General features: G+C 53.1%; 5 protein-coding genes across 5 annotated transcripts; all 5 read left to right on the top strand.

Moving 5' to 3' along the window:
• Positions 1-1,445: 1,445 nt before the first annotated feature.
• LOC134045610 (inositol 1,4,5-trisphosphate receptor-interacting protein-like 1) lies at positions 1,446-3,371 on the top strand. The gene is given in 3 exon segments (XM_062495432.1): positions 1,446-1,522; positions 1,570-1,621; positions 1,623-3,371. Coding segments are annotated over 3 exon segments (1,878 nt in total).
• A 3,952-nt stretch (positions 3,372-7,323) lies between these two features.
• On the top strand, positions 7,324-9,239 carry LOC134045611 (inositol 1,4,5-trisphosphate receptor-interacting protein-like 1). The gene is given in 4 exon segments (XM_062495433.1): positions 7,324-7,400; positions 7,442-7,493; positions 7,495-7,987; positions 7,990-9,239. Coding segments are annotated over 4 exon segments (1,872 nt in total).
• A 3,953-nt stretch (positions 9,240-13,192) lies between these two features.
• LOC134045612 (inositol 1,4,5-trisphosphate receptor-interacting protein-like 1) lies at positions 13,193-15,109 on the top strand. The gene is given in 3 exon segments (XM_062495434.1): positions 13,193-13,269; positions 13,308-13,359; positions 13,361-15,109. Coding segments are annotated over 3 exon segments (1,878 nt in total).
• Positions 15,110-19,308: 4,199 nt separating this feature from the next.
• LOC134045613 (inositol 1,4,5-trisphosphate receptor-interacting protein-like 1) lies at positions 19,309-20,973 on the top strand. Its single transcript, XM_062495436.1, has one exon. It carries the CDS (start codon positions 19,309-19,311, stop codon positions 20,971-20,973), a length of 1,665 nt encoding a protein of 554 aa, XP_062351420.1.
• Positions 20,974-24,917: 3,944 nt separating this feature from the next.
• LOC134045614 (inositol 1,4,5-trisphosphate receptor-interacting protein-like 1) lies at positions 24,918-26,804 on the top strand. Its single transcript, XM_062495437.1, is given in 3 exon segments — positions 24,918-25,001; positions 25,004-25,054; positions 25,056-26,804. Coding segments are annotated over 3 exon segments (1,884 nt in total).
• Positions 26,805-27,724: the final 920 nt, after the last annotated feature.

Here is a 27,724-nt window from a genome sequence, read left to right on the forward strand (position 1 = left end):
CTTTCTTCCTGCTCTTGGCTGCGCTGAGACCAAACAGCCTTGGGGTGCCCAGCGCTGTGAGCAGGAGAGCTGGGCAAAGTCACTGCAAGCCACGCAGCCTTCCCCTCCAAGGCTCCAGAGACACAAGGGCAGAAAGCTGCGGCCTAAGCTGGACTGCACTCGGACCTTGTGGAGCTTGTGTCTGCTCTGGCATCCCTCCTCCAGGCTGGGCAGTGTAAATCTGAGCTGCTTTCCCAGGCCATCCAGGCTTTGCACAAACTGAGGCCTTGCTGAAGGCAAAGGCCAAGGAAGGGCTCTCACTTGTGCTGCCGGTGCCGTGGAAAGCCCCAGAGCAAAGAGGGCATTTCTTGTCTGCCGGGATCCCCTCTTCACAGTCTGGCCTTGCAGCTTAGCAAAACCCACACGCACAGGAGGGGACATTCCAGCAATGACTTTCACTCCAAACCTTTCCATTTTCTACCAGGAAAATACTGATTTTCCCTTCTGCTTGCAAGGGCATGGATTCCCTTGGCTGATGGATTTGGCACAAAGGTTCTCCTCACATGGAAATGCTTCCAGGCAAACTGAAACTCTTCCTCCCACCAACAACCCATTTTGTCCCACGAGACCGTGGGAAGGAGGCCCAGTGCAAATGCACCACCTTCCTCTCCTCTCAAAGGAGCTGGATTCTCAGCCCAAGGGCCTGACACAATGCAGACGAGCCCTGAATTGAGGTTTTAGCTACGTGCGGGTGGTTGTATTAGCCCAGGGAAGCCACCAAATGAGCAGAGGAAAATTTCCTCAAGTTGAGCCATGGCAGATTTCAATTGGATCTCTAGGAAATTAGTCCTTCAACCAAAAGAATATGAAGCTTGGGAACAGGCTGCCTAGGGAAATGGCTGAGTCTCCATGCTCAGAAATGTTGAATTGGCATGTGGATGTGGCATCTGGGCACCTGGCTGATTGGAGCGCAGGCAGTGTTAAGTTTGCCAGTGGACTGCATGATCTGCAGGGACTTTTTCAACCTCACTGACTCCAAGATTCAAGTGTAGCTCAAGCAATGTCGTGCCAAAGCATAGACTCAATGATCCTCATGGGTGCCTTCTAACATGGATATCTATGAGAATGCCAATGAAGTGCAGATGAAAATCAATGCCAAGGAAAGAGCAGTGGGAGTTCTTTGAAAAAGATTGAGTCAAAGGCAGCCTTTTGCAGTACACCAGGGCCGCTCTGGGTGGCTGAGCCAGGGCGGGGACAAAGGGTGTGGCTGGCTGGATTGTGATGTGCTGTGACACCTGTGACACCACGGGACGTGTCACAATGGGGGCCGCTATAAAAGGCCGCAGCAGGCAACGCTGGCCCTGCATTGCTTGAGCAAGCGGTGAGTGCACACGTGGTGGGGAGGCTGGGCTGGGCACAAGGGCCAGGCCAGAAACGCTGAACCTGGGGCTGGCTTCTCCCCCTGCATGCAGGGACAGCCCCTGATGGGAGAACCTTGGGCAGGTCATACTGCTGCTGCTGCTGCTGCTGCTGCTGCTGCTGCTTCTGCTGCTGCTGCTGCTGCTGCTGCTGGGGCAGTGGGACAGGCTTTTTGCTGCCTGCCAGCTGTGTGGGGTCCTGTCCTTCCTGGCCCCGGAGCCCTGAGCATTCTCGTCCCTGCTGCCCCCACTGCTAGCTGCCTCCCTCACAGCCCCACTCAAGGCCTTCTCTCCATCCTCCCGCAGACCATGAATTCCGTGGTATTGCTCTTCGTGCTCTTGAAAACCCTCATCCAGTACCCACAGCTCGTGGGTGATGTTCCAGATGAGGAAACACGTCTGCGCATGGAAGTGCATGCCAAGCACATGGAATGGGAGAGGATTCGGCTGGAGTGGCAGGTGGAGCAGCTGGACCTGAAGCAGAGTGGAGTGGAGCAGTCCTTGCAGCTCTTGGCTCTTGCTGTGCTCCTGTTCCTTGTCTTGGTCCTGTGGCTGATGGGGTGCAAAAAGAGCCTGAGGAGAGAGGAGCCTGAAGAAGGAAACAATGGTGCAAACAAAGAGGAGGTCAGAAATGGGCTTGCAAATGAAGAAGTGGATGTTGGAAATGCAGAAGAAGAAGATGATGCGAATGGGGAGGAAGATGGCAATGGTGATGGTAACGTACAGGAAAACGGCAACGTTGCTGGAAATGGAGAAGATAATATTGAGAACGCAGTTGTCAATGAGGCTGCAAATGCCGCAAACAATGATCTTGCAATCGCGGCCTATGAAGGAGACAACGATTTGGACGATAACGTTGGAAGAACTCTGATGCAACGCATACAGTGGCCTGTACAGGACCTGCAGGCTGGCTGCGAGTGGACAATGAACCTGATGGATAAGTATGCGGTTTACTTTGGACACGTCTTATCAAACAGTTTCTACCCAGTCCTGCACCAAGCCATCGGGGTGGGCAGCGCCTTTGAAGGTTGGAGTCCCCGTGAGCAGGATGTTGTGTACCAGGTGCTCATACCCATGACTCCTCCCCGAGGCCACAGCTTCCACCTGGAGCTGGACTCTGCAGAGCACAGGCAGGTGAGGAACTTCCGTGTCCGCGTGCAGCTGGAGTGCACCTGCACCAAGGAGCAGCAGGGGGAGAACGTGCTGTGCTTCCTGCACCAGCCCGAGGAGGAGCTGAGGAGGAGTCAGGATCCCAGCCTCCTAGACACCCTGTGCACCGACTCCTACCTCGATGTGCACAAAACGGCCCGCTGGTTCCACCAGCTGGTGAGAGCCATCTGGCCAGCTTTGCCGCAGTCGCACAATTGGCATTTAACGCTGCTGCCCTCCAGACGCTGCTGCCAATTCCAGGTGACCAATGGCAGGGAAAGCTTCAGGATTGAGGTGTTGTTTGGGGTGCGCAGAGGCGACTCCGACGTCTTTGTGAGCAGCCAGCCTAAAGAGGCCCACACCCAAAGCACAACCTGGCCCGAGACCTATGCTGTGGCAGAGACTGAGTTCTTCAAGCACGTCGCCAAGCAGGCCCCCCCTGACAGTTTGCACCTCAAGTGCCTGCAGTTTTTCACCCGTCTTGTGCTGGGCTTCAGCTTCTCCACCTACAGCATGAAGACCATCGTCATGCACCTGCTCAACGTCGTGCCCGTGTCGCAGTGGCGCAGGAGAGATCTGCTGCGGCGCCTGCTGGATATCCGCGAGGGCCTGCGCTTTTGCGTGCAAGCAAAACACCTCAACCACTTCATTGTGGGGAACCAGAGGCTGCCTCCCAACATCCATTTACCCCCAGATGTTCAAAGGGGTCACACATACAATCTCTTCCATCGCCTGGCCGAGGAATCGGCCGCCCACACCCAGGCCGTTAGTGAGTACCGGGATCTGCGAAAGCGCTTCCAAAGAATCCTTCTCCCTGAACGCTGAACGGACGCACTGACGCACAGAGCTGTGCTCGTGCTGCTCGCAGCTGGCAGCACAGAGCCACCTCATAGCACTAATTTGGTGCTGTAAGGAGAAGAGGCTGCAAAGGCTCTGCTGAAGGTCCCACAGCCTCTCCTGCCGCCTCAACAGCTGGAAAGCCACAGGACAGCTGATTCTGCCGCCTTGGATTATTTCATTCTCCAGAAAAGGCACCCACATTGGCATACAGCCCTGCTGCAATTTCCCCACTCCTAAGAATGCGTGTGAACACAGAACATGCCGTACCTGCGGGGCCAAAGTCACCAAACCCCACCTGCAACACGCACTTGTTCCCGCCCTTTCGGAAGCGCCAAAATTTACAGTATGAAAGAAGCGGGAATGGGGGACAGAAAAAGAAGCAGAGCGAAGAAGACCAAGGGGAAAAATCAACACTGCTTGGCTGCCATCAGTCAATGGACCGTGACTCTCCTTGTCTGTACAAAGGACACATTTAGGCCAGCAATGGACAAAGTGTCTTGGAGCTGACCTGAAATTTTCTGTATATAGGAATCTAGATATTTTTTCATAGCTAGTTATATAATAAATAAAAATTTTATACCAGTGAGTTGCTCCATTATTTATGATTATATATAGTAAAATAGAATAAAACAAAACCATATACTAATATAAACAACAGCCCACATGAAAATACGTAATTATTCTATCCCAATAAAAAATCATTCCAAAGAGTTGAATCCACAATTAAGTTTAAATAATAATAATAAAAATAATAGAGCACATATTAAGTGTCACGATATTTTTGGCGGAAAGGGTTTTCATCAAGCAGATGCATTCATACAGATATAACATACGTGTAATATATAGATACAGTGGGCATTTCATATTCTTGTAGCAATATAATTTCTATTCTACATCATACGTATGTATCACACATAGGATTTTATTTTGACATACAAGTCAAGCCGTATCTAGGGTTGCTATCTGTTCTGACCCATATTAATGCTCTCTACTTAGTGCATTTATGAGCAGCAACCTGGAAACAGCTTGGATCTTGTCTCAATAAAATACAATGTTGCAGAATCAGGATTGTGCAAATCTTTCTTGATCTCAGCCAAACCCACAGTGTTGGTAAAAGCCTTTCACAGTGAATCGGGGCTCGTGGGCTCTTGGCTTGAACTCAACCAAACGGACAGTGCTGAACTGGTTCTAATCAGAAATGCAGCCCAGCTGTCCCCGGCCCCTGTGATCATCACACAGTCACTGAATGGCTTGGCTTGGAAGGCTCCTTAGAAATTGCCTTGTTCAGCCCTGCTGCCAAGGACAGGGACACCTTGCACTGGGCCGGGTTGCTCCAAGCCCCAGCCAGGCTGGCCTGGAGCACTGCCAGGGATGGGGCAGCCGCAGCTTCCCTGGGCAGCGTGGGCCAGGGCCTCAGCAGCCTCAGAGGCCACAATGTCCTCCCCATCTGCAGCCTAAGCCCTCCCTGGGGCCAGGCCGGGCCGCAGCAGGGAGCACCTCATGGGGCTGTGCCCGGGGAGGGAACGGCCCTGCCCAGGGACAGCAGGGCTCTGGCACCAGGGACAGCAGGGACAGCAGGGACAGCAGTGCCGGGCACGGCCGCAGGGACACACGTGGCCGCAGTCACTGTCAGGAGCAGAGAGGAACCTTCTCGCTCTCTGCAACTCCCAGACACGACGGCTGGGCTAGTGCAGCTCAGGCTCTGCTCCCAGGAAACAAGGGACACGACAAGAGGGAATGGCCTCAAGTTCCGCCACGGGAGGCTTAGATTGGGTATTAGGGAAAAATTTCTCCTCCAGAAGGGTTGGCAAGCACTGGCACAGGCTGCCCATGGAACTGGTGCCATTGACATTGCTTGAGACGCTTCAGGAATGTGTAGATGTGGCACCTGGGGACATGGTGATCAGGTGGTCTTGCCAGTGTCGGGTCTGTGCACTCTGACTTGATGGCACGATGAATGTGGGGCACCACACAGCCCAGGTGCTGGCAGCTGTAAACTGGCTCAAGCAATAGAGTAGAGCCTTCCATGTCAGCTAGCACCGGTGCTGGCAGCTGAGCCACTGGCAACATGCCACCTTCCCCTGCTGCAGAACCCTTTTAGGGTCAAGCTGGGGCAGGGGAGGGGGGGCAGTGATTCTCCCAGCTCCTGAGCACAAGCTGAGAAAAGGGAAATCATGTAACCCATCGGCCTCTCGGACTGACGCCTGGTAACAGAGGAAAGAGAGGAGCAAAGGCACAATTTGGAGTTCCATCTAGGCAGCACCAAGAGGGGACCGTTCAAATCCAGGTGTCCAGCACAGAATACACGCCACAGGTTTTCCTAGAGGGGTAAAAGGTGCAAAAAAAGGACAAGACAAACCTCAAACCCAAAGAGTAGTGTTTGAGTTTTCTGTGACTGATGGCTGAGAGACATGGCTGTGCAGTGCTGATGGTCTCTTCTGTGCACACTCCTCGTCTTTGCTCATCTCAGGGGCCTGCAAAGCCAGGCGAGGCTTTCTTCCTGCTCTTGGCTGCGCTGAGACCAAACAGCCTTGGGGTGCCCAGCGCTGTGAGCAGGAGAGCTGGGCAAAGTCACTGCAAGCCACGCAGCCTTCCCCTCCAAGGCTCCAGAGACACAAGGGCAGAAAGCTGCGGCCTAAGCTGGACTGCACTCGGACCTTGTGGAGCTTGTGTCTGCTCTGGCATCCCTCCTCCAGGCTGGGCAGTGTAAATCTGAGCTGCTTTCCCAGGCCATCCAGGCTTTGCACAAACTGAGGCCTTGCTGAAGGCAAAGGCCAAGGAAGGGCTCTCACTTGTGCTGCCGGTGCCATGGAAAGCCCCAGAGCAAAGAGGGCATTTCTTGTCTGCCGGGATCCCCTCTTCACAGTCTGGCCTTGCAGCTTAGCAAAACCCACACGCACAGGAGGGGACATTCCAGCAATGACTTTCACTCCAAACCTTTCCATTTTCTACCAGGAAAATACTGATTTTCCCTTCTGCTTGCAAGGGCATGGATTCCCTTGGCTGATGGATTTGGCACAAAGGTTCTCCTCACATGGAAATGCTTCCAGGCAAACTGAAACTCTTCCTCCCACCAACAACCCATTTTGTCCCACGAGACCGTGGGAAGGAGGCCCAGTGCAAATGCACCACCTTTCTCTCCTCTCAAAGGAGCTGGATTCTCAGCCCAAGGGCCTGACACAATGCAGACGAGCCCTGAATTGAGGTTTTAGCTACGTGCGGGTGGTTGTATTAGCCCAGGGAAGCCACCAAATGAGCAGAGGAAAATTTCCTCAAGTTGAGCCATGGCAGATTTCAATTGGATCTCTAGGAAATTAGTCCTTCAACCAAAAGAATATGAAGCTTGGGAACAGGCTGCCTAGGGAAATGGCTGAGTCTCCATGCTCAGAAATGTTGAATTGGCATGTGGATGTGGCATCTGGGCACCTGGCTGATTGGAGCGCAGGCAGTGTTAAGTTTGCCAGTGGACTGCATGATCTGCAGGGACTTTTTCAACCTCACTGACTCCAAGATTCAAGTGTAGCTCAAGCAATGTCGTGCCAAAGCATAGACTCAATGATCCTCATGGGTGCCTTCTAACATGGATATCTATGAGAATGCCAATGAAGTGCAGATGAAAATCAATGCCAAGGAAAGAGCAGTGGGAGTTCTTTGAAAAAGATTGAGTCAAAGGCAGCCTTTTGCAGTACACCAGGGCCGCTCTGGGTGGCTGAGCCAGGGCGGGGACAAAGGGTGTGGCTGGCTGGATTGTGATGTGCTGTGACACCTGTGACACCACGGGACGTGTCACAATGGGGGCCGCTATAAAAGGCCGCAGCAGGCAACGCTGGCCCTGCATTGCTTGAGCAAGCGGTGAGTGCACACGTGGTGGGGAGGCTGGGCTGGGCACAAGGGCCAGGCCAGAAACGCTGAACCTGGGGCTGGCTTCTCCCCCTGCATGCAGGGACAGCCCCTGATGGGAGAACCTTGGGCAGGTCATACTGCTGCTGCTGCTGCTGCTGCTGCTGCTTCTGCTGCTGCTGCTGCTGCTGCTGCTGGGGCAGTGGGACAGGCTTTTTGCTGCCTGCCAGCTGTGTGGGGTCCTGTCCTTCCTGGCCCCGGAGCCCTGAGCATTCTCGTCCCTGCTGCCCCCACTGCTAGCTGCCTCCCTCACAGCCCCACTCAAGGCCTTCTCTCCATCCTCCCGCAGACCATGAATTCCGTGGTATTGCTCTTCGTGCTCTTGAAAACCCTCATCCAGTACCCACAGCTCGTGGGTGATGTTCCAGATGAGGAAACACGTCTGCGCATGGAAGTGCATGCCAAGCACATGGAATGGGAGAGGATTCGGCTGGAGTGGCAGGTGGAGCAGCTGGACCTGAAGCAGAGTGGAGTGGAGCAGTCCTTGCAGCTCTTGGCTCTTGCTGTGCTCCTGTTCCTTGTCTTGGTCCTGTGGCTGATGGGGTGCAAAAGGAGCCTGAGGAGAGAGGAGCCTGAAGAAGGAAACAATGGTGCAAACAAAGAGGAGGTCAGAAATGGGCTTGCAAATGAAGAAGTGGATGTTGGAAATGCAGAAGAAGAAGATGATGCGAATGGGGAGGAAGATGGCAATGGTTATGGTAATGGGAAGATGGCAATGTTGCAGGAAATGGAGAAGATAATATTGAGAACGCAGTTGTCAATGAGGCTGCAAATGCCGCAAACAATGATCTTGCAATCGCGGCCTATGAAGGAGACAACGATTTGGACGATAACGTTGGAAGAACTCTGATGCAACGCATACAGTGGCCTGTACAGGACCTGCAGGCTGGCTGCGAGTGGACAATGAACCTGATGGATAAGTATGCGGTTTACTTTGGACACGTCTTATCAAACAGTTTCTACCCAGTCCTGCACCAAGCCATCGGGGTGGGCAGCGCCTTTGAAGGTTGGAGTCCCCGTGAGCAGGATGTTGTGTACCAGGTGCTCATACCCATGACTCCTCCCCGAGGCCACAGCTTCCACCTGGAGCTGGACTCTGCAGAGCACAGGCAGGTGAGGAACTTCCGTGTCCGCGTGCAGCTGGAGTGCACCTGCACCAAGGAGCAGCAGGGGGAGAACGTGCTGTGCTTCCTGCACCAGCCCGAGGAGGAGCTGAGGAGGAGTCAGGATCCCAGCCTCCTAGACACCCTGTGCACCGACTCCTACCTCGATGTGCACAAAACGGCCCGCTGGTTCCACCAGCTGGTGAGAGCCATCTGGCCAGCTTTGCCGCAGTCGCACAATTGGCATTTAACGCTGCTGCCCTCCAGACGCTGCTGCCAATTCAAGGTGACCAATGGCAGGGAAAGCTTCAGGATTGAGGTGTTGTTTGGGGTGCGCAGAGGCGACTCCGACGTCTTTGTGAGCAGCCAGCCTAAAGAGGCCCACACCCAAAGCACAACCTGGCCCGAGACCTATGCTGTGGCAGAGACTGAGTTCTTCAAGCACGTCGCCAAGCAGGCCCCCCCTGACAGTTTGCACCTCAAGTGCCTGCAGTTTTTCACCCGTCTTGTGCTGGGCTTCAGCTTCTCCACCTACAGCATGAAGACCATCGTCATGCACCTGCTCAACGTCGTGCCCGTGTCGCAGTGGCGCAGGAGAGATCTGCTGCGGCGCCTGCTGGATATCCACGAGGGCCTGCGCTTTTGCGTGCAAGCAAAACACCTCAACCACTTCATTGTGGGGAACCAGAGGCTGCCTCCCAACATCCATTTACCCCCAGATGTTCAAAGGGGTCACACATACAATCTCTTCCATCGCCTGGCCGAGGAATCGGCCGCCCACACCCAGGCCGTTAGTGAGTACCGGGATCTGCGAAAGCGCTTCCAAAGAATCCTTCTCGCTGAACGCTGAACGGACGCACTGACGCACAGAGCTGTGCTCGTGCTGCTCGCAGCTGGCAGCACAGAGCCACCTCATAGCACTAATTTGGTGCTGTAAGGAGAAGAGGCTGCAAAGGCTCTGCTGAAGGTCCCACAGCCTCTCCTGCCGCCTCAACAGCTGGAAAGCCACAGGACAGCTGATTCTGCCGCCTTGGATTATTTCATTCTCCAGAAAAGGCACCCACATTGGCATACAGCCCTGCTGCAATTTCCCCACTCCTAAGAATGCGTGTGAACACAGAACATGCCGTACCTGCGGGGCCAAAGTCACCAAACCCCACCTGCAACACGCACTTGTTCCCGCCCTTTCGGAAGCGCCAAAATTTACAGTATGAAAGAAGCGGGAATGGGGGACAGAAAAAGAAGCAGAGCGAAGAAGACCAAGGGGAAAAATCAACACTGCTTGGCTGCCATCAGTCAATGGACCGTGACTCTCCTTGTCTGTACAAAGGACACATTTAGGCCAGCAATGGACAAAGTGTCTTGGAGCTGACCTGAAATTTTCTGTATATAGGAATCTAGATATTTTTTCATAGCTAGTTATATAATAAATAAAAATTTTATACCAGTGAGTTGCTCCATTATTTATGATTATATATAGTAAAATAGAATAAAACAAAACCATATACTAATATAAACAACAGCCCACATGAAAATACGTAATTATTCTATCCCAATAAAAAATCATTCCAAAGAGTTCAATCCACAATTAAGTTTAAATAATAATAATAAAAATAATAGAGCACATATTAAGTGTCACGATATTTTTGGCGGAAAGGGTTTTCATCAAGCAGATGCATTCATACAGATATAACATACGTGTAATATATAGATACAGTGGGCATTTCATATTCTTGTAGCAATATAATTTCTATTCTACATCATACGTATGTATCACACATAGGATTTTATTTTGACATACAAGTCAAGCCGTATCTAGGGTTGCTATCTGTTCTGACCCATATTAATGCTCTCTACTTAGTGCATTTATGAGCAGCAACCTGGAAACAGCTTGGATCTTGTCTCAATAAAATACAATGTTGCAGAATCAGGATTGTGCAAATCTTTCTTGATCTCAGCCAAACCCACAGTGTTGGTAAAAGCCTTTCACAGTGAATCGGGGCTCGTGGGCTCTTGGCTTGAACTCAACCAAACGGACAGTGCTGAACTGGTTCTAATCAGAAATGCAGCCCAGCTGTCCCCGGCCCCTGTGATCATCACACAGTCACTGAATGGCTTGGCTTGGAAGGCTCCTTAGAAATTGCCTTGTTCAGCCCGGCTGCCAAGGACAGGGACACCTTGCACTGGGCCGGGTTGCTCCAAGCCCCAGCCAGGCTGGCCTGGAGCACTGCCAGGGATGGGGCAGCCGCAGCTTCCCTGGGCAGCGTGGGCCAGGGCCTCAGCAGCCTCAGAGGCCACAATGTCCTCCCCATCTGCAGCCTAAGCCCTCCCTGGGGCCAGGCCGGGCCGCAGCAGGGAGCACCTCATGGGGCTGTGCCCGGGGAGGGAACGGCCCTGCCCAGGGACAGCAGGGCTCTGGCACCAGGGACAGCAGGGACAGCAGGGACAGCAGTGCCGGGCACGGCCGCAGGGACACACGTGGCCGCAGTCACTGTCAGGAGCAGAGAGGAACCTTCTCGCTCTCTGCAACTCCCAGACACGACGGCTGGGCTAGTGCAGCTCAGGCTCTGCTCCCAGGAAACAAGGGACACGACAAGAGGGAAAGGCCTCAAGTTCCGCCACGGGAGGCTTAGATTGGGTATTAGGGAAAAATTTCTCCTCCAGAAGGGTTGGCAAGCACTGGCACAGGCTGCCCATGGAACTGGTGCCATTGACATTGCTTGAGACGCTTCAGGAATGTGTAGATGTGGCACTTGGGGACATGGTGATCAGGTGGACTTGCCAGTGTCAGGTCTGTGCACTCTGACTTGATGGCACGATGAATGTGGGGCACCACACAGCCCAGGTGCTGGCAGCTGTAAACTGGCTCAAGCCATAGAGTAGAGCCTTCCATGTCAGCTAGCACCGGTGCTGGCAGCTGAGCCACTGGCAACATGCCACCTTCCCCTGCTGCAGAACCCTTTTAGGGTCAAGCTGGGGCAGGGGAGGGGGGGCAGTGATTCTCCCAGCTCCTGAGCACAAGCTGAGAAAAGGGAAATCATGTAACCCATCGGCCTCTCGGACTGACGCCTGGTAACAGAACAAAGAGAGGAGCAAAGGCACAATTTGGAGTTCCATCTAGGCAGCACCAAGAGGGGATCGTTCAAATCCAGGTGTCCAGCACAGAATACACACCACAGGTTTTCCTAGAGGGGTAAAAGGTGCAAAAAAAAGGACAAGACAAACCTCAAACCCAAAGAGTAGTGTTTGAGTTTTCTGTGACTGATGGCTGAGAGACATGGCTGTGCAGTGCTGATGGTCTCTTCTGTGCACACTCCTCGTCTTTGCTCATCTCAGGGGCCTGCAAAGCCAGGCGAGGCTTTCTTCCTGCTCTTGGCTGCGCTGAGACCAAACAGCCTTGGGGTGCCCAGAGCTGTGAGCAGGAGAGCTGGGCAAAGTCACTGCAAGCCACGCAGCCTTCCCCTCCAAGGCTCCAGAGACACAAGGGCAGAAAGCTGCGGCCTAAGCTGGACTGCACTCGGACCTTGTGGAGCTTGTGTCTGCTCTGGCATCCCTCCTCCAGGCTGGGCAGTGTAAATCTGAGCTGCTTTCCCAGGCCATCCAGGCTTTGCACAAACTGGGGCCTTGCCAAAGGCAAAGGCCAAGGAAGGGCTCTCACTTGTGCTGCCGGTGCCGTGGAAAGCCCCAGAGCAAAGAGGGCATTTCTTGTCTGCCGGGATCCCCTCTTCACAGTCTGGCCTTGCAGCTTAGCAAAACCCACACGCACAGGAGGGGACATTCCAGCAATGACTTTCACTCCAAACCTTTCCATTTTCTACCAGGAAAATACTGATTTTCCCTTCTGCTTGCAAGGGCATGGATTCCCTTGGCTGATGGATTTGGCACAAAGGTTCTCCTCACATGGAAATGCTTCCAGGCAAACTGAAACTCTTCCTCCCACCAACAACCCATTTTGTCCCACGAGACCGTGGGAAGGAGGCCCAGTGCAAATGCACCACCTTCCTCTCCTCTCAAAGGAGCTGGATTCTCAGCCCAAGGGCCTGACACAATGCAGACGAGCCCTGAATTGAGGTTTTAGCTACGTGCGGGTGGTTGTATTAGCCCAGGGAAGCCACCAAATGAGCAGAGGAAAATTTCCTCAAGTTGAGCCATGGCAGATTTCAATTGGATCTCTAGGAAATTAGTCCTTCAACCAAAAGAATATGAAGCTTGGGAACAGGCTGCCTAGGGAAATGGCTGAGTCTCCATGCTCAGAAATGTTGAATTGGCATGTGGATGTGGCATCTGGGCACCTGGCTGATTGGAGCGCAGGCAGTGTTAAGTTTGCCAGTGGACTGCGTGATCTGCAGGGACTTTTTCGACCTCACTGACTCCAAGATTCAAGTGTAGCTCAAGCAATGTCGTGCCAAAGCATAGACTCAATGATCCTCATGGGTGCCTTCTAACATGGATATCTATGAGAATGCCAATGAAGTGCAGATGAAAATCAATGCCAAGGAAAGAGCAGTGGGAGTTCTTTGAAAAAGATTGAGACAAAGGCAGCCTTTTGCAGTACAGCAGGGCCGCTCTGGGTGGCTGAGCCAGGGCGGGGACAAAGGGTGTGGTTGGCTGGATTGTGATGTGCTGTGACACCTGTGACACCTCGGGACGTGTCACAATGGGGGCTGCTATAAAAGGCCGCAGCAGGCAACGCTGGCCCTGCATTGCTTGAGCAAGCGGTGAGTGCACACGTGGTGGGGAGGCTGGGCTGGGCACAAGGGCCAGGCCAGAAACGCTGAACCTGGGGCTGGCTTCTCCCCCTGCATGCAGGGACAGCCCCTGATGGGAGAGCCTTGGGCAGGTCATGCTGCTGCTGCTGCTGCTGCTGCTGCTGCTGCTGCTGCTGCTGCTGCTGCTGCTGGGGCAGTGGGACAGGCTTTTTGCTGCCTGCCAGCTGTGTGGGGTCCTGTCCTTCCTGGCCCCGGAGCCCTGAGCATTCTCGTCCCTGCTGCCCCCACTGCTAGCTGCCTCCCTCACAGCCCCACTCAAGGCCTTCTCTCCATCCTCCTGCAGACCATGAATTCCGTGGTATTGCTCTTCGTGCTCTTGAAAACCCTCATCCAGTACCCACAGCTCGTGGGTGATGTTCCAGATGAGGAAACACGTCTGCGCATGGAAGTGCATGCCAAGCACATGGAATGGGAGAGGATTCGGCTGGAGTGGCAGGTGGAGCAGCTGGACCTGAAGCAGAGTGGAGTGGAGCAGTCCTTGCAGCTCTTGGCTCTTGCTGTGCTCCTGTTCCTTGTCTTGGTCCTGTGGCTGATGGGGTGCAAAAGGAGCCTGAGGAGAGAGGAGCCTGAAGAAGGAAAGAATGGCGCAAACAAAGAGGAGGTCAGAAATGGGCTTGCAAATGAAGAAGTGGATGTTGGAAATGCAGAAGAAGAAGATGATGCGAATGGGGAGGAAGATGGCAATGGTGATGGTAACGTACAGGAAGACGGCAACGTTGCTGGAAATGGAGAAGATAATATTGAGAACGCAGTTGTCAATGAGGCTGCAAATGCCGCAAACAATGATCTTGCAATCGCAGCCTATGAAGAAGACAACGATTTGGACGATAACGTTGGAAGAACTGTGATGCAACGCATACAGTGGCCTGTACAGGACCTGCAGGCTGGCTGCGAGTGGACAATGAACCTGATGGATAAGTATGCGGTTTACTTTGGACACGTCTTATCAAACAGTTTCTACCCAGTCCTGCACCAAGCCATCGGGGTGGGCAGCGCCTTTGAAGGTTGGAGTCCCCGTGAGCAGGATGTTGTGTACCAGGTGCTCATACCCATGACTCCTCCCCGAGGCCACAGCTTCCACCTGGAGCTGGACTCTGCAGAGCACAGGCAGGTGAGGAACTTCCGTGTCCGCGTGCAGCTGGAGTGCACCTGCACCAAGGAGCAGCAGGGGGAGAACGTGCTGTGCTTCCTGCACCAGCCCGAGGAGGAGCTGAGGAGGAGTCAGGATCCCAGCCTCCTAGACACCCTGTGCACCGACTCCTACCTCGATGTGCACAAAACGGCCCGCTGGTTCCACCAGCTGGTGAGAGCCATCTGGCCAGCTTTGCCGCAGTCGCACAATTGGCATTTAACGCTGCTGCCCTCCAGACGCTGCTGCCAATTCCAGGTGACCAATGGCAGGGAAAGCTTCAGGATTGAGGTGTTGTTTGGGGTGCGCAGAGGCGACTCCGACGTCTTTGTGAGCAGCCAGCCTAAAGAGGCCCACACCCAAAGCACAACCTGGCCCGAGACCTATGCTGTGGCAGAGACTGAGTTCTTCAAGCACGTCGCCAAGCAGGCCCCGCCTGACAGTTTGCACCTCAAGTGCCTGCAGTTTTTCACCCGTCTTGTGCTGGGCTTCAGCTTCTCCACCTACAGCATGAAGACCATCGTCATGCACCTGCTCAACGTCGTGCCCGTGTCGCAGTGGCGCAGGAGAGATCTGCTGCGGCGCCTGCTGGATATCCGCGAGGGCCTGCGCTTTTGCGTGCAAGCAAAACACCTCAACCACTTCATTGTGGGGAACCAGAGGCTGCCTCCCAACATCCATTTACCCCCAGATGTTCAAAGGGGTCACACATACAATCTCTTCCATCGCCTGGCCGAGGAATCGGCCGCCCACACCCAGGCCGTTAGTGAGTACCGGGATCTGCGAAAGGGCTTCCAAAGAATCCTTCTCCCTGAACGCTGAACGGACGCACTGACGCACAGAGCTGTGCTCGTGCTGCTCGCAGCTGGCAGCACAGAGCCACCTCATGGCACTAATTTGGTGCTGTAAGGAGAAGAGGCTGCAAAGGCTCTGCTGAAGGTCCCACAGCCTCTCCTGCCGCCTCAACAGCTGGAAAGCCACAGGACAGCTGATTCTGCCGCCTTGGATTATTTCATTCTCCAGAAAAGGCACCCACATTGGCATACAGCCCTGCTGCAATTTCCCCACTCCTAAGAATGCGTGTGAACACAGAACATGCCGTACCTGCGGGGCCAAAGTCACCAAACCCCACCTGCAACACGCACTTGTTCCCGCCCTTTCGGAAGCGCCAAAATTTACAGTATGAAAGAAGCGGGAATGGGGGACAGAAAAAGAAGCAGAGCGAAGAAGACCAAGGGGAAAAATCAACACTGCTTGGCTGCCATCAGTCAATGGACCGTGACTCTCCTTGTCTGTACAAAGGACACATTTAGGCCAGCAATGGACAAAGTGTCTTGGAGCTGACCTGAAATTTTCTGTATATAGGAATCTAGATATTTTTTCATAGCTAGTTATATAATAAATAAAAATTTTATACCAGTGAGTTGCTTCATTATTTATGATTATATATAGTAAAATAGAATAAAACAAAACCATATACTAATATAAACAACAGCCCACATGAAAATACGTAATTATTCTATCCCAATAAAAAAATCATTCCAAAGAGTTGAATCCACAATTAAGTTTAAATAATAATAATAAAAATAATAGAGCACATATTAAGTGTCACGATATTTTTGGCGGAAAGGGTTTTCATCAAGCAGATGCATTCATACAGATATAACATACGTGTAATATATAGATACAGTGGGCATTTCATATTCTTGTAGCAATATAATTTCTATTCTACATCATACGTATGTATCACACATAGGATTTTATTTTGACATACAAGTCAAGCCGTATCTAGGGTTGCTATCTGTTCTGACCCATATTAATGCTCTCTACTTAGTGCATTTATGAGCAGCAACCTGGAAACAGCTTGGATCTTGTCTCAATAAAATACAATGTTGCAGAATCAGGATTGTGCAAATCTTTCTTGATCTCAGCCAGACCCACAGTGTTGGTAAAAGCCTTTCACAGTGAATCTGGGCTCGTGGGCTCTTGGCTTGAACTCAACCAAACGGACAGTGCTGAACTGGTTCTAATCAGAAATGCAGCCCAGCTGTCCCCGGCCCCTGTGATCATCACACAGTCACTGAATGGCTTGGCTTGGAAGGCTCCTTAGAAATTGCCTTGTTCAGCCCTGCTGCCAAGGACAGGGACACCTTGCACTGGGCCGGGTTGCTCCAAGCCCCAGCCAGGCTGGCCTGGAGCACTGCCAGGGATGGGGCAGCCGCAGCTTCCCTGGGCAGCGTGGGCCAGGGCCTCAGCAGCCTCAGAGGCCACAATGTCCTCCCCATCTGCAGCCTAAGCCCTCCCTGGGGCCAGGCCGGGCCGCAGCAGGGAGCACCTCATGGGGCTGTGCCCGGGGAGGGAACGGCCCTGCCCAGGGACAGCAGGGCTCTGGCACCAGGGACAGCAGGGACAGCAGGGACAGCAGTGCCGGGCACGGCCGCAGGGACACACGTGGCCGCAGTCACTGTCAGGAGCAGAGAGGAACCTTCTCGCTCTCTGCAACTCCCAGACACGACGGCTGGGCTAGTGCAGCTCAGGCTCTGCTCCCAGGAAACAAGGGACACGACAAGAGGGAAAGGCCTCAAGTTCCGCCACGGGAGGCTTAGATTGGGTATTAGGGAAAAATTTCTCCTCCAGAAGGGTTGGCAAGCACTGGCACAGGCTGCCCATGGAACTGGTGCCATTGACATTGCTTGAGACGCTTCAGGAATGTGTAGATGTGGCACTTGGGGACATGGTGATCAGGTGGACTTGCCAGTGTCAGGTCTGTGCACTCTGACTTGATGGCACGATGAATGTGGGGCACCACACAGCCCAGGTGCTGGCAGCTGTAAACTGGCTCAAGCCATAGAGTAGAGCCTTCCATGTCAGCTAGCACCGGTGCTGGCAGCTGAGCCACTGGCAACATGCCACCTTCCCCTGCTGCAGAACCCTTTTAGGGTCAAGCTGGGGCAGGGGAGGGGGGGCAGTGATTCTCCCAGCTCCTGAGCACAAGCTGAGAAAAGGGAAATCATGTAACCCATCCGCCTCTCGGACTGACGCCTGGCAACAGAACAAAGAGAGGAGCAAAGGCACAATTTGGAGTTCCATCTAGGCAGCACCAAGAGGGGACCGTTCAAATCCAGGTGTCCAGCACAGAATACACGCCACAGGCTTTCCTAGAGGGGTAAAAGGTGCAAAAAAAAGGACAAGACAAACCTCAAACCCAAAGAGTAGTGTTTGAGTTTTCTGTGACTGATGGCTGAGAGACATGGCTGTGCAGTGCTGATGGTCTCTTCTGTGCACACTCCTCGTCTTTGCTCATCTCAGGGGCCTGCAAAGCCAGGCGAGGCTTTCTTCCTGCTCTTGGCTGCGCTGAGACCAAACAGCCTTGGGGTGCCCAGCGCTGTGAGCAGGAGAGCTGGGCAAAGTCACTGCAAGCCACGCAGCCTTCCCCTCCAAGGCTCCAGAGACACAAGGGCAGAAAGCTGCGGCCTAAGCTGGACTGCACTCGGACCTTGTGGAGCTTGTGTCTGCTCTGGCATCCCTCCTCCAGGCTGGGCAGTGTAAATCTGAGCTGCTTTCCCAGGCCATCCAGGCTTTGCACAAACTGGGGCCTTGCCAAAGGCAAAGGCCAAGGAAGGGCTCTCACTTGTGCTGCCGGTGCCGTGGAAAGCCCCAGAGCAAAGAGGGCATTTCTTGTCTGCCGGGATCCCCTCTTCACAGTCTGGCCTTGCAGCTTAGCAAAACCCACACGCACAGGAGGGGACATTCCAGCAATGACTTTCACTCCAAACCTTTCCATTTTCTACCAGGAAAATACTGATTTTCCCTTCTGCTTGCAAGGGCATGGATTCCCTTGGCTGATGGATTTGGCACAAAGGTTCTCCTCACATGGAAATGCTTCCAGGCAAACTGAAACTCTTCCTCCCACCAACAACCCATTTTGTCCCACGAGACCGTGGGAAGGAGGCCCAGTGCAAATGCACCACCTTCCTCTCCTCTCAAAGGAGCTGGATTCTCAGCCCAAGGGCCTGACACAATGCAGACGAGCCCTGAATTGAGGTTTTAGCTACGTGCGGGTGGTTGTATTAGCCCAGGGAAGCCACCAAATGAGCAGAGGAAAATTTCCTCAAGTTGAGCCATGGCAGATTTCAATTGGATCTCTAGGAAATTAGTCCTTCAACCAAAAGAATATGAAGCTTGGGAACAGGCTGCCTAGGGAAATGGCTGAGTCTCCATGCTCAGAAATGTTGAATTGGCATGTGGATGTGGCATCTGGGCACCTGGCTGATTGGAGCGCAGGCAGTGTTAAGTTTGCCAGTGGACTGCATGATCTGCAGGGACTTTTTCAACCACACTGACTCCAAGATTCAAGTGTAGCTCAAGCAATGTCGTGCCAAAGCATAGACTCAATGATCCTCATGGGTGCCTTCTAACATGGATATCTATGAGAATGCCAATGAAGTGCAGATGAAAATCAATGCCAAGGAAAGAGCAGTGGGAGTTCTTTGAAAAAGATTGAGTCAAAGGGAGCATTTGCAGTACACCAGGGCCGCTCTGGGTGGCTGAGCCAGGGCGGGGACAAAGGGTGTGGTTGGCTGGATTGTGATGTGCTGTGACACCTGTGACACCTCGGGACGTGTCACAATGGGGGCCGCTATAAAAGGCCGCAGCAGGCAACGCTGGCCCTGCATTGCTTGAGCAAGCGGTGAGTGCACACGTGGTGGGGAGGCTGGGCTGGGCACAAGGGCCAGGCCAGAAACGCTGAACCTGGGGCTGGCTTCTCCCCCTGCATGCAGGGACAGCCCCTGATGGGAGAACCTTGGGCAGGTCATGCTGCTGCTGCTGCTGCTGCTGCTGCTGCTTCTGCTGCTTCTGCTGCTGGGGCAGTGGGACAGGCTTTTTGCTGCCTGCCAGCTGTGTGGGGCCCTGTCCTTCCTGCCCCCAGAGCCCTGAGCATTCTCGTCCCTGCTGCCCCCACTGCTAGCTACCTCCCTCACAGCCCCACTCAAGGCCTTCTCTCCATCCTCCCGCAGACCATGAATTCCGTGGTATTGCTCTTCGTGCTCTTGAAAACCCTCATCCAGTACCCACAGCTCGTGGGTGATGTTCCAGATGAGGAAACACGTCTGCGCATGGAAGTGCATGCCAAGCACATGGAATGGGAGAGGATTTGGCTGGAGTGGCAGGTGGAGCAGCTGGACCTGAAGCAGAGTGGAGTGGAGCAGTCCTTGCAGCTCTTGGCTCTTGCTGTGCTCCTGTTCCTTGTCTTGGTCCTGTGGCTGATGGGGTGCAAAAAGAGCCTGAGGAGAGAGGAGCCTGAAGAAGGAAACAATGGTGCAAACAAAGAGGAGGTCAGAAATGGGCTTGCAAATGAAGAAGTGGATGTTGGAAATGCAGAAGAAGAAGATGATGCGAATGGGGAGGAAGATGGCAATGGTGATGGTAACGTACAGGAAAACGGCAACGTTGCTGGAAATGGAGAAGATAATATTGAGAACGCAGTTGTCAATGAGGCTGCAAATGCCGCAAACAATGATCTTGCAATCGCGGCCTATGAAGGAGACAACGATTTGGACGATAACGTTGGAAGAACTGTGATGCAACGCATACAGTGGCCTGTACAGGACCTGCAGGCTGGCTGCGAGTGGACAATGAACCTGATGGATAAGTATGCGGTTTACTTTGGACACGTCTTATCAAACAGTTTCTACCCAGTCCTGCACCAAGCCATCGGGGTGGGCAGCGCCTTTGAAGGTTGGAGTCCCCGTGAGCAGGATGTTGTGTACCAGGTGCTCATACCCATGACTCCTCCCCGAGGCCACAGCTTCCACCTGGAGCTGGACTCTGCAGAGCACAGGCAGGTGAGGAACTTCCGTGTCCGCGTGCAGCTGGAGTGCACCTGCACCAAGGAGCAGCAGGGGGAGAACGTGCTGTGCTTCCTGCACCAGCCCGAGGAGGAGCTGAGGAGGAGTCAGGATCCCAGCCTCCTAGACACCCTGTGCACCGACTCCTACCTCGATGTGCACAAAACGGCCCGCTGGTTCCACCAGCTGGTGAGAGCCATCTGGCCAGCTTTGCCGCAGTCGCACAATGGGCATTTAACGCTGCTGCCCTCCAGACGCTGCTGCCAATTCAAGGTGACCAATGGCAGGGAAAGCTTCAGGATTGAGGTGTTGTTTGGGGTGCGCAGAGGCGACTCCGACGTCTTTGTGAGCAGCCAGCCTAAAGAGGCCCACACCCAAAGCACAACCTGGCCCGAGACCTATGCTGTGGCAGAGACTGAGTTCTTCAAGCACGTCGCCAAGCAGGCCCCCCCTGACAGTTTGCACCTCAAGTGCCTGCAGTTTTTCACCCGTCTTGTGCTGGGCTTCAGCTTCTCCACCTACAGCATGAAGACCATCGTCATGCACCTGCTCAACGTCGTGCCCGTGTCGCAGTGGCGCAGGAGAGATCTGCTGCGGCGCCTGCTGGATATCCACGAGGGCCTGCGCTTTTGCGTGCAAGCAAAACACCTCAACCACTTCATTGTGGGGAACCAGAGGCTGCCTCCCAACATCCATTTACCCCCAGATGTTCAAAGGGGTCACACATACAATCTCTTCCATCGCCTGGCCGAGGAATCGGCCGCCCACACCCAGGCCGTTAGTGAGTACCGGGATCTGCAAAAGCGCTTCCAAAGAATCCTTCTCGCTGAACGCTGAACGGACGCACTGACGCACAGAGCTGTGCTCGTGCTGCTCGCAGCTGGCAGCACAGAGCCACCTCATGGCACTAATTTGGTGCTGTAAGGAGAAGAGGCTGCAAAGGCTCTGCTGAAGGTCCCACAGCCTCTCCTGCCGCCTCAACAGCTGGAAAGCCACAGGACAGCTGATTCTGCCGCCTTGGATTATTTCATTCTCCAGAAAAGGCACCCACATTGGCATACAGCCCTGCTGCAATTTCCCCACTCCTAAGAATGCGTGTGAACACAGAACATGCCGTACCTGCGGGGCCAAAGTCACCAAACCCCACCTGCAACACGCACTTGTTCCCGCCCTTTCGGAAGCGCCAAAATTTACAGTATGAAAGAAGCGGGAATGGGGGACAGAAAAAGAAGCAGAGCGAAGAAGACCAAGGGGAAAAATCAACACTGCTTGGCTGCCATCAGTCAATGGACCGTGACTCTCCTTGTCTGTACAAAGGACACATTTAGGCCAGCAATGGACAAAGTGTCTTGGAGCTGACCTGAAATTTTCTGTATATAGGAATCTAGATATTTTTTCATAGCTAGTTATATAATAAATAAAAATTTTATACCAGTGAGTTGCTTCATTATTTATGATTATATATAGTAAAATAGAATAAAACAAAACCATATACTAATATAAACAACAGCCCACATGAAAATACGTAATTATTCTATCCCAATAAAAAATCATTCCAAAGAGTTCAATCCACAATTAAGTTTAAATAATAATAATAAAAATAATAGAGCACATATTAAGTGTCACTATATTTTTGGCAGAAAGGGTTTTCATCAAGCAGATGCATTCATACAGATATAACATACGTGTAATATATAGATACAGTGGGCATTTCATATTCTTGTAGCAATATAATTTCTATTCTACATCATATGTATGTATCACACATAGGATTTTATTTTGACATACAAGTCAAGCCGTATCTAGGGTTGCTATCTGTTCTGACCCATATTAATGCTCTCTACTTAGTGCATTTATGAGCAGCAACCTGGAAACAGCTTGGATCTTGTCTCAATAAAATACAATGTTGCAGAATCAGGATTGTGCAAATCTTTCTTGATCTCAGCCAGACCCACAGTGTTGGTAAAAGCCTTTCACAGTGAATCTGGGCTCGTGGGCTCTTGGCTTGAACTCAACCAAACGGACAGTGCTGAACTGGTTCTAATCAGAAATGCAGCCCAGCTGTCCCCGGCCCCTGTGATCATCACACAGTCACTGAATGGCTTGGCTTGGAAGGCTCCTTAGAAATTGCCTTGTTCAGCCCTGCTGCCAAGGACAGGGACACCTTGCACTGGGCCGGGTTGCTCCAAGCCCCAGCCAGGCTGGCCTGGAGCACTGCCAGGGATGGGGCAGCCGCAGCTTCCCTGGGCAGCGTGGGCCAGGGCCTCAGCAGCCTCAGAGGCCACAATGTCCTCCCCATCTGCAGCCTAAGCCCTCCCTGGGGCCAGGCCGGGCCGCAGCAGGGAGCACCTCATGGGGCTGTGCCCGGGGAGGGAACGGCCCTGCCCAGGGACAGCAGGGCTCTGGCACCAGGGACAGCAGGGACAGCAGTGCCGGGCACGGCCGCAGGGACACACGTGGCCGCAGTCACTGTCAGGAGCAGAGAGGAACCTTCTCGCTCTCTGCAACTCCCAGACACGACGGCTGGGCTAGTGCAGCTCAGGCTCTGCTCCCAGGAAACAAGGGACACGACAAGAGGGAATGGCCTCAAGTTCCGCCACGGGAGGCTTAGATTGGGTATTAGGGAAAAATTTCTCCTCCAGAAGGGTTGGCAAGCACTGGCACAGGCTGCCCATGGAACTGGTGCCATTGACATTGCTTGAGACGCTTCAGGAATGTGTAGATGTGGCACCTGGGGACATGGTGATCAGGTGGTCTTGCCAGTGTCGGGTCTGTGCACTCTGACTTGATGGCACGATGAATGTGGGGCACCACACAGCCCAGGTGCTGGCAGCTGTAAACTGGCTCAAGCAATAGAGTAGAGCCTTCCATGTCAGCTAGCACCGGTGCTGGCAGCTGAGCCACTGGCAACATGCCACCTTCCCCTGCTGCAGAACCCTTTTAGGGTCAAGCTGGGGCAGGGGAGGGGGGGCAGTGATTCTCCCAGCTCCTGAGCACAAGCTGAGAAAAGGGAAATCATGTAACCCATCCACCTCTCGGACTGACGCCTGGTAACAGAACAAAGAGAGGAGCAAAGGCACAATTTGGAGTTCCATCTAGGCAGCACCAAGAGGGGATCGTTCAAATCCAGGTGTCCAGCACAGAATACACACCACAGGTTTTCCTAGAGGGGTAAAAGGTGCAAAAAAAAGGACAAGACAAACCTCAAACCCAAAGAGTAGTGTTTGAGTTTTCTGTGACTGATGGCTGAGAGACATGGCTGTGCAGTGCTGATGGTCTCTTCTGTGCACACTCCTCGTCTTTGCTCATCTCAGGGGCCTGCAAAGCCAGGCGAGGCTTTCTTCCTGCTCTTGGCTGCGCTGAGACCAAACAGCCTTGGGGTGCCCAGCGCTGTGAGCAGGAGAGCTGGGCAAAGTCACTGCAAGCCACGCAGCCTTCCCCTCCAAGGCTCCAGAGACACAAGGGCAGAAAGCTGCGGCCTAAGCTGGACTGCACTCGGACCTTGTGGAGCTTGTGTCTGCTCTGGCATCCCTCCTCCAGGCTGGGCAGTGTAAATCTGAGCTGCTTTCCCAGGCCATCCAGGCTTTGCACAAACTGGGGCCTTGCCAAAGGCAAAGGCCAAGGAAGGGCTCTCACTTGTGCTGCCGGTGCCGTGGAAAGCCCCAGAGCAAAGAGGGCATTTCTTGTCTGCCGGGATCCCCTCTTCACAGTCTGGCCTTGCAGCTTAGCAAAACCCACACGCACAGGAGGGGACATTCCAGCAATGACTTTCACTCCAAACCTTTCCATTTTCTACCAGGAAAATACTGATTTTCCCTTCTGCTTGCAAGGGCATGGATTCCCTTGGCTGATGGATTTGGCACAAAGGTTCTCCTCACATGGAAATGCTTCCAGGCAAACTGAAACTCTTCCTCCCACCAACAACCCATTTTGTCCCACGAGACCGTGGGAAGGAGGCCCAGTGCAAATGCACCACCTTTCTCTCCTCTCAAAGGAGCTGGATTCTCAGCCCAAGGGCCTGACACAATGCAGACGAGCCCTGAATTGAGGTTTTAGCTACGTGCGGGTGGTTGTATTAGCCCAGGGAAGCCACCAAATGAGCAGAGGAAAATTTCCTCAAGTTGAGCCATGGCAGATTTCAATTGGATCTCTAGGAAATTAGTCCTTCAACCAAAAGAATATGAAGCTTGGGAACAGGCTGCCTAGGGAAATGGCTGAGTCCCCATGCTCAGAAATGTTTAAATGGCATGTGGATGTGGCATCTGGGCTCCTGGCTGATTGGAGCGTAGGCAGTGTTAAGTTTGCCAGTGGACTGCATGATCTGCAGGGACTTTTTCAACCACACTGACTCCAAGATTCAAGTGTAGCTCAAGCAATGACGTGCCAAAGCATAGACTCAATGATCCTCATGGGTGCCTTCAAACATGGATATCTATGAGAATGCCAATGGAGTGCAGATGAAAATCAATGCAAAGGAAAGAGCAGTGGGAGTTCTTTGAAAAAGATTGAGTCAAAGGCAGCCTTTTGCAGTACACCAGGGCCGCTCTGGGTGGCTGAGCCAGGGCGGGGACAAAGGGTGTGGTTGGCTGGATTGTGATGTGCTGTGACACCTGTGACACCACGGGACGTGTCACAATGGGGGCCGCTATAAAAGGCCGCAGCAGGCAACGCTGGCCCTGCATTGCTTGAGCAAGCGGTGAGTGCACACATGGTGGGGAGGCTGGGCTGGGCACAAGGGCCAGGCCAGAAACGCTGAACCTGGGGCTGGCTTCTCCCCCTGCATGCAGGGACAGCCCCTGATGGGAGAGCCTTGGGCAGGTCATGCTGCTGCTGCTGCTGCTGCTGCTGGGGCATTGGGACAGGCTTTTTGCTGCCTGCTAGCTGTGTGGGGCCCTGTCCTTCCTGCCCCCAGAGCCCTGAGCATTCTCGTCCCTGCTGCCCCCACTGCTAGCTGCCTCCCTCACAGCCCCACTCAAGGCCTTCTCTCCATCCTCCTGCAGACCATGAATTCCGTGGTATTGCTCTTCGTGCTCTTGAAAACCCTCATCCAGTACCTACAGCTCGTGGGTGATGTTCCAGATGAGGAAACACGTCTGCGCATGGAAGTGCATGCCAAGCACATGGAATGGGAGAGGATTTGGCTGGAGTGGCAGGTGGAGCAGCTGGACCTGAAGCAGAGTGGAGTGGAGCAGTCCTTGCAGCTCTTGGCTCTTGCTGTGCTCCTGTTCCTTGTCTTGGTCCTGTGGCTGATGGGGTGCAAAAGGAGCCTGAGGAGAGAGGAGCCTGAAGAAGGAAACAATGGTGCAAACAAAGAGGAGGTCAGAAATGGGCTTGCAAATGAAGAAGTGGATGTTGGAAATGCAGAAGAAGAAGATGATGCGAATGGGGAGGAAGATGGCAATGGTGATGGTAACGTACAGGAAGACGGCAACGTTGCTGGAAATGGAGAAGATAATATTGAGAACGCAGTTGTCAATGAGGCTGCAAATGCCGCAAACAATGATCTTGCAATCGCGGCCTATGAAGGAGACAACGATTTGGACGATAACGTTGGAAGAACTGTGATGCAACGCATACAGTGGCCTGTACAGGACCTGCAGGCTGGCTGCGAGTGGACAATGAACCTGATGGATAAGTATGCGGTTTACTTTGGACACGTCTTATCAAACAGTTTCTACCCAGTCCTGCACCAAGCCATCGGGGTGGGCAGCGCCTTTGAAGGTTGGAGTCCCCGTGAGCAGGATGTTGTGTACCAGGTGCTCATACCCATGACTCCTCCCCGAGGCCACAGCTTCCACCTGGAGCTGGACTCTGCAGAGCACAGGCAGGTGAGGAACTTCCGTGTCCGCGTGCAGCTGGAGTGCACCTGCACCAAGGAGCAGCAGGGGGAGAACGTGCTGTGCTTCCTGCACCAGCCCGAGGAGGAGCTGAGGAGGAGTCAGGATCCCAGCCTCCTAGACACCCTGTGCACCGACTCCTACCTCGATGTGCACAAAACGGCCCGCTGGTTCCACCAGCTGGTGAGAGCCATCTGGCCAGCTTTGCCGCAGTCGCACAATTGGCATTTAACGCTGCTGCCCTCCAGACGCTGCTGCCAATTCCAGGTGACCAATGGCAGGGAAAGCTTCAGGATTGAGGTGTTGTTTGGGGTGCGCAGAGGCGACTCCGACGTCTTTGTGAGCAGCCAGCCTAAAGAGGCCCACACCCAAAGCACAACCTGGCCCGAGACCTATGCTGTGGCAGAGACTGAGTTCTTCAAGCACGTCGCCAAGCAGGCCCCGCCTGACAGTTTGCACCTCAAGTGCCTGCAGTTTTTCACCCGTCTTGTGCTGGGCTTCAGCTTCTCCACCTACAGCATGAAGACCATCGTCATGCACCTGCTCAACGTCGTGCCCGTGTCGCAGTGGCGCAGGAGAGATCTGCTGCGGCGCCTGCTGGATATCCGCGAGGGCCTGCGCTTTTGCGTGCAAGCAAAACACCTCAACCACTTCATTGTGGGGAACCAGAGGCTGCCTCCCAACATCCATTTACCCCCAGATGTTCAAAGGGGTCACACATACAATCTCTTCCATCGCCTGGCCGAGGAATCGGCCGCCCACACCCAGGCCGTTAGTGAGTACCGGGATCTGCGAAAGGGCTTCCAAAGAATCCTTCTCCCTGAACGCTGAACGGACGCACTGACGCACAGAGCTGTGCTCGTGCTGCTCGCAGCTGGCAGCACAGAGCCACCTCATGGCACTAATTTGGTGCTGTAAGGAGAAGAGGCTGCAAAGGCTCTGCTGAAGGTCCCACAGCCTCTCCTGCCGCCTCAACAGCTGGAAAGCCACAGGACAGCTGATTCTGCCGCCTTGGATTATTTCATTCTCCAGAAAAGGCACCCACATTGGCATACAGCCCTGCTGCAATTTCCCCACTCCTAAGAATGCGTGTGAACACAGAACATGCCGTACCTGCGGGGCCAAAGTCACCAAACCCCACCTGCAACACGCACTTGTTCCCGCCCTTTCGGAAGCGCCAAAATTTACAGTATGAAAGAAGCGGGAATGGGGGACAGAAAAAGAAGCAGAGCGAAGAAGACCAAGGGGAAAAATCAACACTGCTTGGCTGCCATCAGTCAATGGACCGTGACTCTCCTTGTCTGTACAAAGGACACATTTAGGCCAGCAATGGACAAAGTGTCTTGGAGCTGACCTGAAATTTTCTGTATATAGGAATCTAGATATTTTTTCATAGCTAGTTATATAATAAATAAAAATTTTATACCAGTGAGTTGCTTCATTATTTATGATTATATATAGTAAAATAGAATAAAACAAAACCATATACTAATATAAACAACAGCCCACATGAAAATACGTAATTATTCTATCCCAATAAAAAAATCATTCCAAAGAGTTGAATCCACAATTAAGTTTAAATAATAATAATAAAAATAATAGAGCACATATTAAGTGTCACGATATTTTTGGCGGAAAGGGTTTTCATCAAGCAGATGCATTCATACAGATATAACATACGTGTAATATATAGATACAGTGGGCATTTCATATTCTTGTAGCAATATAATTTCTATTCTACATCATACGTA

This window comes from Cinclus cinclus, chromosome 6 (assembly GCF_963662255.1).
Source record: "Cinclus cinclus chromosome 6, bCinCin1.1, whole genome shotgun sequence".
NCBI classification, from domain to species: Eukaryota; Metazoa; Chordata; class Aves; order Passeriformes; family Cinclidae; genus Cinclus; species Cinclus cinclus.

Excerpts from the sequence above, each read along its gene's own strand:
- LOC134045613 (XM_062495436.1), top strand. The coding sequence starts at position 19,309 with ATGAATTCCGTGGTATTGCTCTTCGTGCTCTTGAAAACCCTCATCCAG.